Consider the following 23,028-nt stretch of genomic DNA (forward strand, 5'->3'; position numbering starts at 1 on the left):
TTAAGAAATCTCACCCCTTCTGCTTGAAAATGTTGCTCTTCGTATGAGTAACTTGCAGGTGATCGTGCTTAAGTGTGCAGTTTGCTGTTGTGAGTGGCCTTGCCTCACTGTGTCGTCTAGGTCGCTCTGATACGTAACGGGATGGGGTTTTGATATGCATGCTTCATTCTATTACGTGAAACATTTATGTTATTTTTATAATGTTGATTAACTTTTGAAATACTTTGATGGGGCCTACGTGCCAAAAAGATTTATGGATTATGAAATAATTTTCCGCTGCAACGTTTAAGTTATTTGGTTAAATTGTTATTTAACTGTTATTGGATTACGTTAAATGTGATACCCCATTGTTTAAGTTGTTTACTCTGATAATAGTTTAAGAAATTTTCATATTGGGAAAACGGGGTGTTACAATATACGTTGAGGGCTTGATGCCTTGTGAGCCCTTTTGTGCTCTATACGTTGAAGGCTTGATGCCCTATGAGCCCTTTTGTGCTCTATATGTTGGGGGATTGATGCCCTGATTGGTACCACATGCATGATTAAGTTGATGTTGTTGCATTTTCGAGATGATGTCGTTGTTGTTGCATAGTCGAGTTGATGTCGTTGTTGTCGCATTGTCGATGTTGTTAAGTTGTCAATTATCAAGGAGTTGTTAATGAAGAACTATGTGAAGAATTAATATTATTAATTGTTGTTGTTTATGTTGTTAAATTCTATTGATGAATTATGTGCTTATTATTAATGAACGTGAAATCTCACCCCTTCTGTTTGAATGTTGCCTCTATGTGGGTAACGTGCAGATAACCAGGAATAACTGTTGAGGTGAGTTGACTCTCTCACGCGTCGTCTTAGGGTCGCTCTAATACGTAACGGGATGGGGATCTTACTTGTTTTCCATGTGTTACGTGTTTCTATGATTTTATGTTGATGAACCACCTAGATTGAATTTTAATAAGTTGTTTATGATGAGGCCGTTGTGTCAATACGTTGAATAATGAATATTTTCCGTTGCAATGTATTTAAATTATTGACAAGTGATGTTTTGAATAAATAGTAATTCTACTCTATTTATCTATATTAAAGTAGTGTGACATCCTGTTGAGTTGGTTACTCTGATTTTATGTAAAAAATTTCAAGTTGGGAAAACGGGGTGTTACACTAGCCAGTTCTTTCAAACTAATCTTAGATTGGCCCATGTAAAATTGTTCCTGGAAAGCCTTTTCCAATTGATTCCAACTAAAAATGGAATGGGGAGGCAAGGTTGTAAACCAAGTAAAAGCATTTTTTGTTAGAGAACGTGGAAAATATTTCATTCTCAGATTCTCATTGTTTGCCATATCCCCGGCCTCCATAAGATATCTAGAGATGTGTTCGATTGTTCATTCACTAGTTTCACCAGCGAATTTAGTGAATTTGGGGATTTTAGTATTTCTTGGCAACTCAGCCTCCAATACAAACTCAGATAATGCTGACACGAAATTGGGCCTATGTAGTCCCATATTAAAACCATTATGGGCTAACAAGGCTTCGACCACATTGGCTATATTATTCTGGCCCTCGTAATTGTTTCGGCGGGCTTGCATGAGCACTTGGTCCGCGTTTTGGTGCCTGTTCACTATTATGTGAGCCCTTACAGGTTCCTCTGGTATTTCTGGTTGCACTTCTTGTGCTTGATTTCCAGGCACTTGATTAACTTGTTCTTCGACAGGATTTTCTCTTTGCCTCGCGTTCGCATTTTGAGGCGCTGGTGTAACTCGCACTGGGGGAGCGCCCAAGAAATTGGCTATTCGCTCCATTTGAAGGGACAATGCTTGATAACTGTTATTGGTATCTCTCTCCACGTGTTAAGTAACCAAATTAACTATTTCGTGGTTAGTTTCTTCCATTTGTTGCCTCAGAGCGCTCAAAGAGGCATTAGTCAACGATTGTTGAGGCGATCCAAATGGAATGGACAGTTGTTGGGACGTCCCGAATGGGATGCTTACCCCAGGGTTAAATAATTGAGGCATTGGTGCATTCAAACTTTCAAAGGATACAGATGGACTCGTCTGAAGGTTTTGTATTAGAGAAGTCGGCATACCATATGGTGCCCTTCGACCAGTGCCAAGATTAAGAAATCCTTGAGACGATGCACTTCCCATTGCCTGCGAAGTTTGTGTGGCCATTGAAGCCGCTGGAATGGCCCTAGAAGTTGAGGCGGGCATAGTATTCGATAGAGTGGCCTGTGAAGTTTACGCGGCAGTAGTATTTCCTACTGGGGTTAATACATGCTCTATTAATGGGGCCGTAGTGCTAGTTTGACTCGATTGTGTAACCCCTGGCGGTACTGGTGGATTGGTTGCTTGTCCTGACACAGTAGCGGCATTCGATGTCGCTGTGTTCGGAGTGGGAGGAGGACGCGTCATTTCAAGAAGTTGTTTCTTATTCCTCAAACGCATGCACAACACAAACCAATAATTTTGAAAATTTCAACAAGAAGATTGTAAATAAGAGCACAAAAGGTCCAACTGGGCGTGCCAATTTGTTTACACCGAAATTTGGTAAACAATCGCTAGTTTAAAAATGTTTACTTGCAAGATCAACCAGTAAATCTTAAGGATATATTGTGTCTATTATCTTCTGGAAATTTTAATATTTGTTCTTGAAGAACTTGATAAAACGAAATAAGAAAAAAGCAATCGAATTCAACCCAGTTGAATCCAATCGAAGACCGGTATAAATAAAAGTAAATGAATTGCTCAAAAGAGACAAGAAAGCTGTAAAGACATTTAAGAAAATGAACTTAAATTGCATTGACTGAATGTAAATTGGTAAACATGTTCATACATTGCAACTTGTGACTCGTTTCTCTCTTCCATGCGGATAATTTGAGTGTAAGTATTTTGTATGATTGAATTGTGATCCGTTTTCCCTATGGAAAACTACTATTTATACAAATAGAAATAACTGCCTAGATTCGAATTTTAAAACTATAACCGCAATAACTTAACAAAAGTTATTCATTCGTTTTGAAATTCGAATGTGTTTTGAGAATAACTGTCGATTTGACCTTATCCAAAAAGAAAACTACCCTTCGAATTCTTTCCACTCATCGAACCGACGCGTTCCATCGAATATCTCCAACAAACCTAACTTCGATTGGAATAAAAGAATAATTTCTTTTGATTGCAAGGTCAACCTATTTTGACTGTATTAAATGATGCCTTCAAAAATATTGGCTAATAGATGCTCCATAAGTCTCTTTTTGATCAAAACTTTTCACCTTCAATGAGTTCTGTTGATTTTATTTTTTTTGCTATTAGGGATGCTTTATATAGCTATTTGGCTATGGCTATGATTTTAATTTGGAGAAGAAATTTTTTCGATAAATAAATACATTCTGGAACGTGCTCTCAAATTATATTTTATATATAATTTCTTTTTATATCGAAGATCATATATTTATTTCTCAAAAATAAAAAGATCATATATTTATATATAAAATATTTTTTCTAAAAAAAAAATTTGTATTTAAAATATAATTTGTGTATGTTTATTTTATAAAAAAATATTGTACATTGTTATATGATGTAAAATTATGCACACACTTTGTCCAAAAAAAATTATGCACACACACCTACATTATCAATTAAAATATATATTTTTTTCAAAAAAATAAAATAAAACATATAAATTAATTATTTTATAAAATATAAAAAAATTATAAATCCTTCATTACTATTGCAATTAGAGGGCTTGTCTGAAATAGAACTCATTTTTATGTTTTTGCCTAACTGACAGAATACACATTATTTTTTAACGTAAAAAAGAATACACATTATTTATTTTATAAAAACAATAATACAAATTATTTCCTGTTTTTAAGGAATACAAATTATTTCATGTTTAATAAATATTGAACAACCGTTTCCTTAAAAAAAAAAATATACGGAACAACCGTTAATATTTAAGGAAATTGAAAATATCATATGGAATTTTAAAAACTTTTTTTTTAGAGAGGAATTAATTGTGAAACTCATTTGTGGATATTTTGTACATTAATGCATAACATATTTTTTCATATCGTATGATGAGGAACTAGACCATCGACCCGTGATCCGTACGGGTCCAACCAGCTAATTAATACGCAAACAAGTAGCATATTATGTACATGTTTATATGAATTGATCAATTTGTTACACTTTACACAATGTACTTCATAGTTCATATGATGTGAAATACTTCAAATTAATCGCATCACGGTTGCGTTTGGTACGTTGTTAATTGCTATTAGTTACAATATATCAATACAAAGTGATGATCCTATATTTAACACAAATAAGGATGTGAATAGGCCAGACCGGCCTACAGGAACCTACGGCCTAACCTACGATAAGTCAGGTCAGACTTTTTTTCTTAAACAGAGATGGCCCAGACTTTTTTTCTTAAACATTAGATCTCTTATCATTGATCAAACTTTGGGTTGAGTGAACTTTGTCTTGAGGATTATTAAGTGCTACAAATGAAGCTAAATGCACCATAAGATGGTAAGATTATATATGTCGCAACCTCCTTGCATATGTTAGTTTTATGGCACCTCAAAGACTCAAACACACTTCAGCTTAAACCTTTCATGCCTTCCCTCCACTTCTCATTGCTTCCATCCAGCCATGGCTCACAATAACATCCGGACCTTTTTGACGTACAAGATGTTGATGGGCATGGACACTCTTATCACTGATGTTGTGTTATGTTTCAGTTTGTTTTGATTCAAGACTATCTAACATATTGTTGTTATCGTTTTTCTTTATATGCAGCTCGTTTGGAATTTTACCCTTGCATTTGTTCGTTCCCATGAACCGCATTACAAGATCGAGGGTGAATGGAAGCAATTTTGTTCAAGGCGAAGCCGAGTTCGTTCCCATGAACCGCATTACAAGATCGAGGGTGAATGGAAGCAATTTTGTTCAAGGCGAAGCCGAAGACATTGCAAGACCGTAATTATAATATGATATACCCACTAATAGATGACAGTTATGAATTGTACAGGCTATGATCAATTGTAGAAACACCGCGATTTCAGAGCTGCTTTTTACTGTGCTATTATTCAATATAGAATCACCTCTATTTAGAACGATATTTTTGCAGTGAAATTGTTCTTTGTATAGTCACCTCTATTTAGAACCACATCTATTTAGGACGAGATTTTTATTGTTTTGTTCTTCACTGTAAAATCACCGCTTTTTAGAACCAACTGTCTTAACTTTGTTATTTTTCTTCACTATAAAATCAGAGTTAAGATGAATACAGATTTTTAATTGTCATTGCACAAATATTTAGTAAAATGTTTTACCTGTTGTGTTCTTCAATGTAGAGTAATCGCTATATAAGACGGGATTTATTGCACAGCTATTTAGTAAAATAAATTTTCCTGTTGTATTGTTATTCTTCAATTGCATATCAACACTAGGTTCCTCAATTTTCCGACTGTGTTATTATTAAGTGTAAGTTCACCGCTATTTAGAAACATATTTTCACTGTTACCGTATAGTTCAAATCTGTTATCAAGATTATAATCATCAAGCTTATCATAAAGGTGTGAAGTATTCGTTTTACATAGGCACATTTAAAATGGCAATGTTCAAATGCATCAATTAGATCAAGAATGTTCAGGGACGCTTAAATGCACCAACACAACTACTCATTTTATAACACGCTCAGGCATAAAAAACTATCTATCGCAATATCGAGAGTTACCTCAAGGAGTGGTTTGAAGATTCTAATCACCGATGAGAATGGTGTTAGCATGGATAGCACTTCGAATGTTGTATACAAGAAAATTTTTCGCAATGTACCAACATTAACTCCTTTTTATTGGGATAGAAGCCAATAAGGTTATTATGGAGAAGAAAATAGAGAGTAATGGCATAGCTGTCATTATGCAATCAATAAGTTTCTAAACTTAAGGTCAAGTCAACAATTAGGGAAAAAACTTCTCATAACCTCTCCACTTTCTGCCTCACGTTGAGCAGAACCAAAACCCTCACTCACAATTGAACTCCCTAAGAACAACAAGAACAATCCCCAATCCTTCTCTTCATCGCTGACTTTTTAACAGGTGAGTTCTGATTATTAAATTATGAGAATTAGAATTTGGAAGCATATATATTTAATTGAATTAATTAGATATATGGCCGATGGGTAGAACTAGTGCCACCGGAAATTCTGACAGTGATTTTAACTGATATATGTACAGGGCTGATTTCAGTAATTTATATGTGAGATCAATTTAGTGATTTTCAAACCATACACATATTCACACTTAATTAGGTTATGTGTGCTTGGATTGGGAATAACACCAGATATGAATCTCTGCTTATACTTAGGTGTATCACGACTTTACATATTAGTTTAGTAGTAAGATTATTGTTCAAAGATATGAATTTTAACGAAGTTTCATGGATAGAGCATCCTGACTATTAACGCGATTTGTCTCCTTGTTCTAATTTAATTCCTCCATATAATTCAATTGTATTATTAATTGATTCTGGAATTATAGTATACTGTTTTGGACTTTTGTGGAATAACAACTAGTGAATTATATGAGCTACAGCTATGCACATTGCTACATATATACCTTATGTTTAACTTTGAATCATCATCATCATCATATATATATATATATATATATGTTTATATGATAGCTATATATATGAACTATGAGTTGGGTTTTGAACCATTATAACCTACTGCTATATATATTACTACTTATGAAATTATCAAAGGTTACTAGTTCCTAATTTAGGTAACGAAGTAAATTAAGGATGATAATTAAGAGACACAAATTATGAGGCAGAAGGGTATTTCCAAAACACATGGGATATCTTAAATATGTTTGGTAAGGGCAGGTAAATGGGGCGCCATTTACGACTTATTAGTCTACCTTACCGGTTGACAACCACCTAAGTACATTCACGTTTGGGTGGACTTTTGCAATACACACATATAAGTAAATGATGTGAATACCTTAATGAAAAGGGTTGTGTTGATGATCAAGTTCTTTAGTAGAGATAAACTTTACTATTCATACTTTAATGAATATGTATGTATAATGGTGATATTATAGTGTCTAGATATAATTAAAGTGTTAGTAAGAATTTTATATGCAGGAACTTATATTTATTGCAGAAGCGGTGAAGTATAAGTATGATTTATTTATGAATTCAATGAGATGTATTCTTATTCCAATTAGTTTGCATGTCTACAGATAAGTGAACGGGTAAAGCCAAGGCGAAGGAGACTTGAATAGTTGTTCGACGTGGCAGCCTTTCTTTTAGTTTTGTCTATTTTAATTCCTTAATAATTTGAAGTACGTGACTTGTACTCTTTTGGATACTTTATGTAGTAAGTACTCTGTTTATTTGAGCTTTAAACCTTGAGTTTGTACTAGTTGCTAGTAACATAAAAAGCATTTCTATATTATATTCTAGTCAATAATATGAGTGCTACATTTTTGGTATCAGAGCAGGTCGTATCTGATAGTACCTTGGGTAGTTATGAGTCAATAGGTTAATGCCACCCTAGTTTCGACTATATTTTTCCAATTATCATTTCATTGGGTATTAAGTCTGATGAGCTTGATATTTGTGTGTGATATGTAGAACATTATGTCTGGAAGGGGGCGTGGTAGGCGAGCTGCAAATGACGGAGACGCTAACCATTGGGGCCAGATGATGCAAATGATGCAACAACAACAGACCCTCTCGACGAATATTTTGAACCATCTCACCAACATAGCTGGGAATGCTCAACAAAAGCCACCTCCCCCGCCACCTCCACCGCAGGGAGGGCATGGAGCTTTCCAAGAGTTTTGCAAGATGAAACCTCCAAGTTTTGAGGGAAGTACAGTACCACTGGAGGAATTTCACCATCTGAAACAGGGGAGTATGTCTGTGAATGAGTATGTCGCAAAATTTGAAGAGTTGGCCCGTTTCTCCTCACAAGCCCTCTATGCACTAGATGACCAATGGAAGATGAATCAGTTCAAGTGGGGATTGAGGGCTTATATTCGTCATAATGTGTCCGTCTAGTATGCATGATCCTTGTCGACCAAGGAGCTTCATACGACATCATGTACATCAACCTATTCAAAAATCTACAATTGATGGAGAAAAATATGGTCCCATACATTGGATACGATATTATGGATTCAACGACTCCTCAACAAAATCAAATAAAAATGCATAAATGGTGATGCTTCAATATTGAAATTGTCTACTATGAATTATATTATTGTCTTTTATGAATTATTATCAAGAGACTTCGAATTCTTTTAATTTTATTTCGATGTTTGATTAGTGGAATTGTTAAACATTCTTTTGTTTTACGCTTCTAATTTGTTCTAATTGCTGAAATGGATAGAAAATGTATCTTCTATAATTTATATTTTTATCATTTTGGAATGCAATGAAGTATATTTCTTAAATAAATAAATAAATTTCTTAAATAAATAAATAAATTTCCTGCAGATTTATCTGCAGTTTGTTGTTCTCTCTCTAACGTTTCCTGCGGATTTTCCTGGGTGTTTTGCAGCAGCAATACCTGGGAGTACGATTGCAGGAAAGTGTTAACGGCAGGAAAACAATGACCGGATGTTTCCTGTGGATATACGTTTCTTGCGGATTCTATAATCCCAAGGAAATAATTACCCACGAAGGTAATATTTGGGAACCTAAATCCTTGGTAGAATCCGTAGGAAATGGGTTTTCTCTAGAGTTTTCACCAAAATCCGCAGGTAATTCCTTCCGTAGGAAAATTATTAGTAGTTTTTAGTTGTGTACTAAAGTTTAGAGTGACAAAATCAAGTATTTAGTTGAAGTGGTTAATGAGTTTTTTTACTGTAGAAATCACTCCAAAAAACAAGAATTTGATTTTTAATAAACACAATTTTTTATTTGACTTTACTTATCTTACGATCGAATTCCAAATTATTATGACTTCCTTCCTTCGTTTTTTTTGTTGGTATGACTTCCTTCCTTTAAGAACTAGAAAGTCAACATAAAAAATAATAATTCTACCAATAAAAAATAATATTAATAATTTAGAGTGACAGAAAGAGAACTGAAATTTCGTAAAGAAAAAAAAAATAAAGGCGTCTGAAATTTTGCGTTTACTAATGGATTTTTATTTTTTTGAAACAACTAATGGATTATTTTTTTTTTTTGAAGGGAAACTAAAGGATTATTTTGATGACTTGCAAAGTCGTATGTATAGTTTTTCCTCCTTACTATGATAATCTATTTGTAAGGGAAAAAAAAAAAACATAAATAACAGTAACACTCAATTTTTCCCTCAAAAAGAAGGAACACCCAATTTATAAAGTAAAATTAATTACAATATTTCAATTTTATCAGTTAGTTATTACTATTACTTAAATATATTTTACTCTGATCTATAAGTCTTAGTTGAACTGATAAAAATATTGAAATTATTAGATCGAACATTTATTGACAGAGGTTCGAATATCGACTCCTCCGCTTAAGTATGAGTTTACCATTACTCTTGTCATTTCATCTTTCAACCGAAAGAAAAATATATTTTACTCTGTATTATAAGCTTATGTAAAAAATTCTTCTTCTATTTATTCTTGCACTAATCTTTGGCGCGCAAAAAAAAAAAAATATGATGGCAAAAACATCAATACTCAATAAAAGGAATAAAATAAAAGTATTATTTTCTTTCTATCATTTATATATATATATATATATATATATATATATATGTGTGTGTGTGTGTGTGTGTGTGTGTGAGTGTTTGTGTGTGGGGGTGAGACGTCCCAACGTCCCAGGTTGTATTTTTTTTTACCAGCAAATTTTATTAAATAACTAGATCCCTGCTCTTTTTTTTTTTTGATAAGTAAGGAGAGAGGACAGGCATCGAGCGACATCATCGACATTCTAACTAGGTTGGCACCTCGAGAGACCTACATCCTATGCCGCCAAACTCAAAAGATTTTATTAAAAAAGGGGGAAAAATATTTACAAAAGGAGGGGAGACTAGACCAAAACCCTCAAAATGAACATAAAAGAAAAGAAATAGAAAACGAAACAGAGGAAACAACAAAAACATTCCAAAGAACAGATCAAGGAAATCTGTAATTAGGAAATCCACATGTATTCCGAAATAAATCAAGCTTCAATACACTTGGAAGAGTGTCAAGCAAAACTGCACCAACCATGGAGAGACCCATAATAGCTAACTTATCCGCACAACAGTTCCCTTCATGGTAAATATGAGAAGAAGTAACCTCTAACATTCCAATAGATGAAATTCATTGATTAGTCAAATGATTGTCACCTCGGGCACGGGATTTAGTAGGCTGCTTTGCTAAGACTTGTTGTACCTTAAGTTTTTGTTTATGTTTTCTTGTTAGAACAGGCATGAAGCCTTCTGTAACGCCCTATTTTATTATTTATTTATTTTATTGAGTTTAGATGTCTTTTTATAATTTAGTCGATTTATTTTGATGAGTGATATTTTGTTATGTTATATGTTGGTATTTATTAGTCTAATATATATGTTATTTGGTGTAGAAATATATATGTTATCTAGTGTAGAAATATATTTGTTCTTTGGTGTAGAAATATATATGTTATGTGGTGTAGAAATATATTTGTTATTTGTTGTAGAAATATATATGTTATTTGGTGTAGAAATATATTTGTTATTTGGTGTAATAATATATATGTTATCTATCTGTTGTAGAAATATATTTGTTATAGATATATCAATCTAAGGTAAGGATGAGACTAACCTTCTTTAATCATAAGTATGTAATCCTGAAAAAGGGTTTAACCTTGTGGTTGTTAATAGGTTTTGATGTTGTAGAATTAGGGTTTGAAACTAAAATTGATAGTAGAAAGAGTAGATAATCCGATGAATTAGGTTGATAATTGGTGATTTTCTAAAATAATATTTTGGGTCAAGTTTTATATGGTTTTGAGTGTCTTATCATGTATAGAAATGGTTACATAAGTTTTGGAATCAAATTTGGGCATTGGGAAGTCATAATTGGGATTCTGGGGTGAAAAATGGTTTTTTTCGGAGAGCTGCACAGTGACAGCATCTCCTGTTTCATGTTTTTGCATCTTCTTCACACGTTTCTGTTTTGAATTGGCCTTTGTGTAGACATGAAAGTTGTAGATAACTGTGTTAGATTTCCCGTGGCTTTGGTTTGACTTGAAAATGATTTTTGGTTTTTGAGTTATGATGAAAATAGTCCAAGGAGGTCTTAGTGAAATTTTATGAAAATTCCGCATAACTACTTCTAGGTCAACCCAAAACTTATGGATTGTCTCCAAACTTCAAAGCTTGTGTACTATGAATTCAATTAAGGTGTTTAAGAGTATTTAACCTATGTTATGATGTTATATGATGTCGTTCATGATTGATGAATTATTATATGAATGTATACGTTAATGAATATGATATCCTATGATGTTGTTCATGATTGATGAATTATTATATGAATGTATATGTTGATGAATATGATGTTACATGATGTTGTTCATAATTAATGAATTATGATATTATAATGCGAATTCGTTGTTGTTGTCGTTGCCGCTGTTGTTGTCAATGTCGTTAAAGTTGTAAGTTGTTGTTCTAAATTGTTGAAGTCGTATAAGTTGTCGAATCTGTCTAAGTTGTTAAAGTTGTTGGTTGCTGAGTCCATGCATACTCACTAAAGTTGGGGGCTTGATGCCCTGTGAGCCTATTTGCTCTATTAAGTTGAGGGCTTGATGCCATGTGAGCTTATTTGCTCTATAAGTTGGGGGCTTGATGCCTTGTGAGTATATTTATGCTTTATACGATGGGGGTTTGATGCCCTTATTGGTACCACATGCATATTGCATTGTCAAGTTGATATTGTTGTCGTTGCATTGTCGAGTTGATGTCGATGTTGTCTCATTGTCATTGTTGTCAAGTTGTCAACTACTAATGAGTTGCTAATGAGAAACTATGTGAAGTATCAATATTATTTATTGTTGTTGTTTATGTGAAGCATTGTTAATGATGATTTGAAGTTAATTGATGATTTATAGTTGGAACTATGTGAAGGATCAATATTATTTATCGTTGTTGTATATGTTGTTTATGTGAAGCATTGTTGATGATGATTTGTTGTTGTTCAGTGTTGATAAATTCTCTTATTTAAATTATTGTTTATTAGTTTTACTAAAGATGAATAGGTGTTGTTATGTGTCGTTAAATTCTTTTAAAAAATTATACGCTTATTGTTATTGAGTGTGAAATTTCACCCCTTCTGTTTGAATGTTGCCTCTACGTGGGTAACGTGCAGATAACCAGGATTAGCTGTTGAAGTGAGTTAAATCTCTCACACGTCATCTTAGGGTCGTTTTGATACGTAACGGGATGGAGATATTTGTGTTGTTTTCCATTTGTTACGTATTATTTATGAATTATGTTGATGAACCATCTAGAATGGAATTTTAATAAGTTGTTTATGTTGAGGCCGTACTGCCATTTTGTTGAATAATGAAATATTTTTCCGCTGCGATGTAATTTGAATTATTGATCAAAGATGTTTAAATAAATAGTAATTCTACTCTATTTATCTTTTAAAGTAGTGTGACATCCTGTTTAAGTTGATTACTCTGATTATTATGTAAAAAATTTCAATTTGGAAAAACGGGGTGTTACATCTTCAGCTGCTGATCTTTCATCGTATTCTCGGACTCTTGCCCACAAATCTAAACCATGCTGGATATTCTTGCTAGGATGAACCTCTTGCTTTTGCAATATAATCACCTCTTGTTCCTTTGTCGTGGTCATGCTTCCACTGACAACACTGAATGGTTCGACAACCACATGTAAGTGTGAGCCAGCATGCAGATCATCGTGCTCAACAACAGTATCCGTCTGAACCTGGACTGAATCAACATACACATCATGCACCTCTTGGTTCTCAACAACATGTGATGAATGTGGTGCACTCTCAATGGGACCTTTTAGCCTCTCCTCCAACTCCCTCGGGCTTGAAAGATTGTGCTCACTCTCGTGAGAACCTTTGGGACACTCCTCCAGCTCCCTCGAGCTCGAAGGATTGTGATCAACCTCATCTGAAAGCAAACCAGAGATATAATCCATCATGGATTTCTCCAACACCTCCTGTGATCTCACACGTAACTACTCTTCTCTCTCAGAATACACGTCAACGTGCACAACCGGGGAAACAACTTCTAACACTAGCATAGTATGTGGCAACTCTCCAGGAGAAATTATATCAAACACATTCTGTAATGGAAAGCTGAAAGTATTGGACGACAAAGACATGTCCACCTGAGAGTTAGCCACGGTAGAAGTAACAATCGGCCCCATCTGTGAATTAAAGGTCAAAATAGGGGCAGGAAGTGAAGCCGGAATGGCTAGTGAAGCTGGTTCCAGTGATGTAGGTGTAGGTGTAGATATAGCAGAGAACAAAACCCTCTGAGTGGTAGTAACAGTCGAAGCAACCGGAATCGGAAGCCATGTACAAGTGCTACATTGGCCGACGTTGATGCACCCACATCATTGTTGTTGTTGTTCTGCCGTGTAGGCTTAGGGGCTGCTTCAGCTACAACAATCTATTTCCCTCGATCATTCTTGTCCTTTGGTGGTTGCGGATGAAACCAACGACAAGTGGAGACATCGTGCCTAATAGTGAAGCAGTGATGACAAAACAACGGTCTCCGCTCATATTGGACCTCAACATTGAAAGCAAAGCCATCTTTCTCAACAAGAATTTCATCAAAAGTTCTCTTTGAAAGATCAATGTCCACTAAAATTCTTGCATAATGTCCAAAGGTACGATTTCGCGTCGGTCCATCAATGTTAATCGGTGTATCTACCACACTTGCTATTTCCTTCAAAATTCTTCACCAATCGAATCCAAAGTGAAACATGAGTCTGTTTATGAGCAAGATATTTGAAGTCTTTGGTCCATTGTGAAAACTGTAACAAACCCGGCTTGAGGTTGACTGTGCCTGCTGCCCATATTTTTCTCAGGTCATCTGCCAAATCAAAGTGAAAGTCATAATAGCCTTTGCCTAGAGGCACCATTTTCCATCCTAACGATGTTTTCCATAGCTTTGCAATTTTGTTGCTTTGATCACGTGCAGAATATGGTTTATCTCTTTTGTTAAGGGTCAAATGCGCCCTTAACGCATTCTTGCAATCCTCTGGTCCCTTATGATATTCTTCCTAACATATTTTGATGCTCAAAGCATCACCCTTGATACATGGTGTAGGGATAGGTTTGTCGTCTACCACTCTCTGTCCTGATAGTGCTGTTGCAAATGTCATAGTTGGTAGTGATTGTTGTTGAACATTTGCTGAAGAAACAACTGGTTGTACAGATGCAGCGACTGCAGGTATAGATACAATATCGGACACACACAGCCAAGAGCACGCGTATGCCATCAGTGGTCTGCCTTCAAAGCACCAAACCAATGCTAGGTATGAGACAAGCGTGATCCAGCCTTTGTAATGCACCAGAGCATTAGCGCGGCTACGCGATCCCAAATTGAAGAAATCAGTGTAATTGGACAGGCGTAAGGGTTGAACGGTTGTAACATAGAACATAAAATCCAAACCGTATCACAACAATGGAGTACACGGTGCAAATAAAAAACCAGAAAGCAATGGAGAAACCCACTATTGATTACGGTGGAAACCAATTGAATTCACGAGTGTACAAACTATACCAAGTTAATTCAATGGAAACAAGCACACACGTGATTTCACAAAGTCAAAGGAGAACAACGCTATGAACAAACCCCAATTGGTTGAAGTATGCAATTGGAATGTACAGGAAGCCTTATGTTAATGGATGATGGAAGCACTTACCAAACAATGGAGGCAACGCTCATGCTCTGTAAAAACCCTAGAAGCCATAAAAAATATGAATTATATTATTTTCAGGCCAAAACAGATTTACTTATATTCCAGATCCCTGCTCAAGACGAAAAGAGACCGGTGAAACAGATAATAGAAACAAAAGGCGCCGTATATAGGTAGAACACCCAAAAATAAATACCCTAAAAACACCCATGAGAACACCATCAGCCAAAGTACACATCACCACCAAAAACAGACTCCTTCACGAAAACGACCATTGTAAAACTGATATCCAACACTACCCGTCGTCACTACTCACACCCAAAGAACAACACTCCTCAAAATTAAACTCTCAGTCCCGAACACCAAAGCTGAGCCACATTCGAAAAGCTCTTATCCGAAAGATAATTCAGCTTCCATCATCTCTCGACCTCCGATCCACCGAAAGAAACCATAAAAAGCCTAAAACCAAACTTGATCCAAACAATTGACTTCCGATCTTGAATCAAAAGTGATCGGCCCACCAAACTTTAGGACCAAATCTGAAGGGCACCATACACCCTAGGTACACCAGAGAAACACCAAATCACGCCAAACAAGATTGCAGCTAGACAACGACTCCCGATCTCGAAGCAAAAGTAACCGGCCTAATGGAAATCAGCACACAAAAAGTATGACATGAGCTACCTCCAAACACCCTAAACACCTTAACAACCCAAAAAACGCAAACATGAGCTAGTGACGACGAACAAGGACATGAGTTACAGAGGTAGCCTCCAAAAGAAACCACCCCCCAACAAACACCCACCTCCTCACCTAAATAACACAAGCCACCCCCTTATATAACTCTCGTCCGCAAACCATTCCAACACCAAATCCAAGTCCAAAAAAGCCACGACCACCCATCCAAACCTCATTAAGATAGCCCCATGATCCCCCACGCAAAGTCACCACCACCACCTCAACCGAAACACCACCACAACCGCACATAACCACCATCACCGCAACACCACCACACAACCATAATAACACATCGAAATAGTAAAAATAACGACCACACAGTGACCTCGAGGGGTGTGCCACCAAACAAGCAAAATCCGAAGCACCACGGCCACCAGCGCGAACAACCACAACCACCACGATCCTTACGACGACAAACGATCCGGGAGTTTGTTGAAGGAGGATTAATCGTGAAAGAAAGAGATATCGCCACACTTGCAGCCGCCGAAAACATATCACAAATATCGGTACCACACATCACCTCCTCCACACCACACGCCATCACCACCACCGACCACCCCGTGAATTGATGTTTCTTCATAGGGGAGTAACTACCAGCTCATCCATGACGTCTTTAAACCTCATTTGTTTTTTTGAATGTTTTGTTGCTGATAAATTGTGGTCTGATGTTCTATATTGATTAGGAATAAGATGTGCTTTGACAAATGACACCTTTGGTCATGTGGTGCGATTTATAGGTTAGGTATTTCATGGAAACCAAGTAAAAAAATCTCTTCATTTGAGCTAATTAGCATGCGGTTGGTTAATTTAAAAGCATCGTAATCTTGTGACTTTTGGTTATCACGATTGTCTATCAAGATCATTTACTGAAATGGTTAAATTATTGGATGGTCATGAATTAAGTTTAAAGTTAAAGTTTTTTTTATGATTACTAGGTGGAAAATTCAACCTCACAGATACTTAAGAGTCATTTTATCTATTGCTACTTGATTATTGTTTTTCCTTTTGGTTTGGTGACACTTTTTGTTTTGATGCCTCTTTTGCAATCTTGAGTATTTTATATTTTCAATCTTAACATTTCTTATATTGTTTTAATATATCATTTTATTGACTTTTTGTTAAAAATTAGAGGGAAAAGAATGATATTTAAACCTTTTTTAGGATATATCCCGACTTTTAAAAGAACAATTACCAAGGCTCTGTTTGGGAGCTTAGAGCGGAGGGGAATGGAGGGCTTGGAAAAAAATAAGGAAGAAAGAAATGAAAAGAATATAGAGTTTTGAGAGGGCTTAGTTTTCTTAATAATATAAAATACCTCTTATTTGGAGAACTAAAAAATTATATTGGAGGAGGATTTTGGAGAGTTTTGATTAAATTTTCTAGATCTAATATATATTGTTATAATACTCAAGAAACTAAAAGTATATTAATCATTTCGACAAGACAAAGTATATTAATCATAAGTATTCTTTTTTTTTTTGTCAAGTAGTCTAGTGGCTAAAACTCACACAATTTAATTGTGGAGAAATGAAGTGTCTGGGGTTCGAACCCCGGCCCCTGCATATAATATGCAATATCCCTGCCAATTGAGTTAAGCTCACGGGAATATCATAAGTATTCTTTTATCATTCACTAGAAAAAAAAATACTCTTCCCTAAAAAAAAAAAACACTAATTTTTTTTGAAAGATTTATCAATTTTTTCCTCTAATCACATTTCTCCAAAACGCTCCCCTTCCTTCCTCGCTAAACTCTCAAACAAGCCTAAAAGAAAGCTCAGAAAAAACCAAACAAAGAACTTGACCATTCTAGAACATATATGAACCATCATAGAAGTTTTGAATCAAGAAGTCTATGTCTTCACTTGATATCTCATTAGTGGTGGATGTATCATCTAGGGTGCATGGATCAGTCCAAAAATCTCCACTAAATGATTCAAACACTAACCATGGAGCAACATTGTCTTCTTCCATTACAGGGCAGTTGATGGAGGCAGGTGAAGAGTTATCTTCCACTGATGTTTCTCTGGATATGGTTATTGTTGAACTTTCTAAAATATAATGGAAGCCTTTACCTTCATCAGAGATAGGGTTTTCAGGTGGTACAAAATGTTGTGTGTCATTTTCTTCAACAGTATCACATGGTTTAGATTTCAACTCAGAAATTGTTTCCTTATAGTTTTTGCTCTTTGAACATGTTTTTAGGTAGCTATGCCAATAGTTCTTTATCTCGTGGTCCGTTCTTCCAGGCAGTTTTTCAGCAATCAAGGACCATCTAAGAAGGAATATAATTGCAATTAGATATTTTTTTTGGTGGTGGCCGGGGTTTGAAACCCAAACCTTGCATATATTTATGCATTGTCCTCCTACCAGCTGAGCTACAGGACATTGCAATTAGATACTAGTAGAAGATAAAAAATGTTTAAATGTCAACACTTAAATCAACTAGAAAAAAAATTATGTAAGTCTCTATGATTAAATATAAACTTTCAATTAAAATCAACTAGAAAATAAAATTATGCAAGTCTCTATGATTAAATATAAACTTTCAATTAAAATCAACTAGAAAATAAAATTATGCAAGTCTCTATGATTAAATATAAACTTTCAATTAATCAACAGCTAGCAATACTTAGTTTTATATTATTTTGGTTTGTCACAAATTAAATTTAAATCTATCCATAACTTAGTCTCCAATGGATAATATTTAATTAAACATTCCAGTTTTGGTTCTTCATCTCACCATCTAGTTGATCTATATTCCAAATCATATCCCCGCTAAAATAAACAATGTACTCAATAGGAAAACTGCAATCTTAGTGCTCTCTAAAGTTGACTATTATATATAAATAATTTTTTTTAATAAACTAAGGGAGCATAAACCCCATATATGCATTATATTATTTATTTATTTAATCTAGAATTAAATTGTCAATTTGTCAAAAATAAAAAAGAAGAATAAAATTGTCAAAACTGGAAATTTATCGTAAATTCCCTCCTTCCCTTTTTATAAGAGTAGTTTATAAAAAAAATGTCCTTAAATATAAAATCATATACAAATTCCTAGATCTATTGATTACTTTTTTCGAAATATACTCCTTATAATACTGTTAATTTGTTTTGGTATATGAAAAGTTAACAATAAATATATACTCCCTCCGTTGCTAATTATAAGCAGATTTGATTTTTTTAGATTTTTTCAATTAATAATGTATATGGTTCATATTGTGGACCACATACATCATTAATTGAACGAACATAAAAAATTAAATTTATTTATAATTGACAACGGAATGAGTATTTGAGTATTTAATTAAGAGTAATTTAATAATTAGTCACACACATTTGAAACAACTTTATTATTGCAACAATTTTTTTTAATACCGTAATTTTTTTAAACTACTCGTAAAAAGGGACTAAGGGGGAGTACTTATTTCCAAGTTGGTAGTGTAATTTGATGATAATTTCTTCTTCTTCGCTTGTGTAGTTCCCATGTTTTAGATTTGGCTTTAAGTAATTCAACCAACGAAGTCTGCAACTTTTTCCACACCTTAATAAACCTGTAATAAAACAGCACTGACTGAAATATATATTTACATTTCTTACTCTTAATCCTAAATTAATGAAGCTTAAATTGTATTTTTAGGCAGGATATTCATAAAATGAGAAATTTTAACATTAGTGTTGATCATTAACATTAATCGTAAATATTAATTAAATACTGAATGAAACATATACCTGCAAGCTTGGGGAGTTGACGCCAATTTGAATGACCATGTTTCTGAATATAATCACTTAACCTTGTATCCTCATCTCTACTCCATGCACCTTTCTTAACACCATTTTTGTCATAGAAAGGTGCTCTTACCATTTCCTAATGATTTTCAGAAGTTATCTGCTTATTATACACAATATTTATAGTGGGGATATTATTTAAATTAATTAAACCCATCTGTATTTTTTGTTTTTTGTGAAACGAAATGGGCTAGGCCCCAATATATAGGAGTACTAGTATTAGGTTATTATTCTAACACAAAGTCATCTTTAGCTTCCGCGTACGTTATTTTTAAATTCCTAATGCTTCATAGATTTTTTCTTTCCATTTTTTGTACAAATATTATTTGTAGATTCTATTCACTCTAATTTTATTTGAGATACGTTAGATGTTAAATATGAGTCTGGTAAAGTTATGTGTGGTTGGTCCTCCAAAAATAGCTATGTTGTTAGCTAAAATGACAATATTATATAAAGGTCAGAGTTCAAATCCTAAACTCCTTATCTCTTCAAAGCCACTAGACTATTTGATAAAAAAAAAATGTTATGCCATTTTAAACGACCAAAAACTTTGTTTGCTTGGTATGCGTGGCTGGCAGTTATTCTTTTACTCCTCCCAACAGGGGGATGCAATTCTAGTTTTTCTTGCGGTGGTTCACCAAATTAAAAAAATTACTAAATTTGAATACTCCCTCCAGTCCTATTTATAAAAAAAGGTAGGTCAACAAAATTGTTGTATCTGAATTTAATTTTTAACGAGATACATCAACTTTTGTTATCCAAACTTTCTTTTATAAATAAGATCGGATGGAGTATATAACAAAATATCGAAAATGGAACATTGAATTGACTACATCAAAAAATAAATAAAAAATTACATTGGTTCGCCAAATTATATATGGTAGACAATATACTTTTGTTGGTTAATTTCGCCTTGTTATTGAAATCTGACTAATATAATACTATTATTTTATTTGTATTTTGTGAGGAGTATTACTATAATTTCTTTTTTTTTTGTGAGGAGTACTACTATAATGTTGTTATTGAGATTTGACTAATATAATATGATTTTTTTTAGAGTACTACTACTAGAGCAAGTCTTACTTACCCACATACACAAATAAAAAAAGTTTGAGCACACTCACATAAATTGAAGAAAAATAAATGGAAAAAAAGCTAAACTTTTTTTCTTGAAAAGAAAAATGCCTATTTTTTATTGAAGAAGCTAAACTAATCCCCAAGTGTGTTAGAAAAATGCTTACTTGGTCACAAACATAAATAAAAAAGGTTTAGACACACACTCGTAAATGAAATAAATTTATATGACATGACTAAATTCTTTTTCATTTATTTTTTTGGATATATGCGAGTGTGTCCAAACTTTTTATTTGTGTTTGTGCTTAAACTTTTCCTACTACTATAATATTGATGATAGAATTAAATATGAATGCTGATGTATTTTTGTATTTAAAGATTGAATACTGATATATGTTAGTGCGACGTGTGCGTAATTATTTATTTGAAGCGAGATTGCAATATTAGTATTATTTTATATTTTAGCAATATTTGTATTTTGGTAAAACTCAAAGTCTTCATTCTAATATAAATAAATGATTCGTTTTTAAATGATTTGGGATGTGTATATATGTAGAAAGACTTGAACCATAACTACCAAAAGGGTAGACTTTTTATTATAAAAACTAGCGAGAAGACATTTTCCGCTTTTGTTTTATTGCCCGTATTTTTTTTATGAAATTTTGATATGGATTAAAACAAAAAATATAAATGTTTATTGCTTTCAAGTTATAACAAATCAAACTAATCACTCAAAACCCTAAATCTTAGTTTGTAACAAAAAAAAAATAAACTAATTATGATTATGATTATTTATTGCAATGACACCAACAATAAAAAAAAAAAAATTTAAATTTGTTTAAGGGTATAATTGAGATAATGAAAAAGTAAGTATAAATATTTTCATATAGTTTTGTTAAACTTTTTAGGGTTAAATATGTTTTTGGTCCCTATAAATATACCAACTTTTCATTTTAATCCCTCTAAAATTTTCCTTCAACTTTTAGTCCTTAAAAAATTTTCAATTACTACTTTTGGTCCCTATTTTTAATTCAGTTTTTGTATTTTTTAATAAAACTGTACAGAAATGTATAAAATATTCTAAAAAAAATTCTTAAAAAAAATTAGAATTTTTTAACAAAACACAAATTAAATATGAATTTTTAACCGTAAAAAATATAAAAATTCATATTAAATTCATGATTTGTTAAAAAATTCTAAATTTTTTTTGAAGTGATTCTTATAATATTTTGAATTTTTATGGAAAATTTTATTAAAAAATATGAATTCTAGATATGAGTTTACTTTAATAGAGGGACATATTTATAGGGACTAAAAACATATTTAACTCTACTTTTTAAATGATAAGGGGAAAAAACAAACATATATATATATATATATATATATATATATATATATATATATATATATTCATATCATGTTTGTTATATTTGTTTCAATATTTAAATTTATTGAAGGTATTTTTGGAAAGAAAAGTCCAATCCAAAAGTGTTGAAAGGTGTAGTTTTCTTTATATATAAGATAGATATAGATTATAATTGATATAGCAATGGGTAACAACAATAAATATATATATCGACTGTCTCAAGAACCAAATGAGTCGAACTACACATAATTCAAGTTCAACTCATTTATTTAACAAGCTTAATTTTAAAATCACGTTCGACTCATTTGGTTCACGAACTAAGTTCAACGAATTATTTACCGAACCGAATCTCGAACTATTTTCGAGCTAGTTCGGTTCATTGCTAGCATAACTAGAACATCAATTTAAGTATATGTTTCAATTAACTTTGAATTAACAAGACCCCACACATAAGGATCACCGTGCGATCAACAAGTGCAATTAGCCATCAGTGGGATAGACGATCAATTGAGATAGTATAGACCCCTACTTTATCACTTTATTACTTGGTAAACAATTTGGTTCACTTGCCTAATCCGACCCTACGTCTGGGATGTGTACAAGGTGTGTCGAAGCAAAGAAAAAAGATTGTGTTACATGTTTAAGTTTTCTGACACATGTTGTATGACCGTCATACAAATATAAGACACCGATTCAAGGAGTGTAAAAGCAAAAAATAATAATCAATTTTTGGAACACCGATGGATAGGATCTCAATCTCTACGTAAAATCAATCATTACTAATAATAATTGGAGTGTAAAATCAATCTCAATCTCCAATAGTGCAAGCCGTATGTTTGAGTTAATGCTTGATGATGATCTCAGCCCAATGACAGATCTAGGAATTTCGAGTAGTGAAGACAATATATGCGTATAAATATCAAACAATACATATTTACAATTTTTTGTGAGTTCGCCTATTTCTAAATAAGATATACATTCTCTACTATGATGGTTATTGATGAAATCTCTTCTTTTGCCTTTGATAAAGGAAATCACTTGGGAAGAAAATGCCTTTAATATAGCATACATATATTATTAGTAATTTTTTGGGTATAAAATGGTAGTTTTAGTGTGATACTATACACTATTGGACTATTGGTGGAGAACCATGAATAGTAAGGGTACCGAGAAAATCA

The 23,028-nt window shown here is 33.4% G+C and overlaps 1 protein-coding gene across 1 annotated transcript; it reads right to left on the bottom strand.

Moving 5' to 3' along the window:
- Window positions 1–17,145: 17,145 nt before the first annotated feature.
- On the bottom strand, window positions 17,146–19,571 carry LOC25480098 (transcription repressor MYB6). Its single transcript, XM_013587463.3, has 3 exons — window positions 19,354–19,571; window positions 19,046–19,175; window positions 17,146–17,890 (listed from the first exon to the last, which is right to left on the bottom strand). Exons 1-3 carry the CDS (start codon window positions 19,484–19,486, stop codon window positions 17,425–17,427), a joined length of 729 nt encoding a protein of 242 aa, XP_013442917.2. The 5' UTR covers window positions 19,487–19,571; the 3' UTR covers window positions 17,146–17,424.
- Between the last annotated feature and the right edge of the window lie 3,457 nt (window positions 19,572–23,028).

Source organism: Medicago truncatula, chromosome 4, assembly GCF_003473485.1.
Source record: "Medicago truncatula cultivar Jemalong A17 chromosome 4, MtrunA17r5.0-ANR, whole genome shotgun sequence".
Lineage (NCBI taxonomy): Eukaryota > Viridiplantae > Streptophyta > Magnoliopsida > Fabales > Fabaceae > Medicago > Medicago truncatula.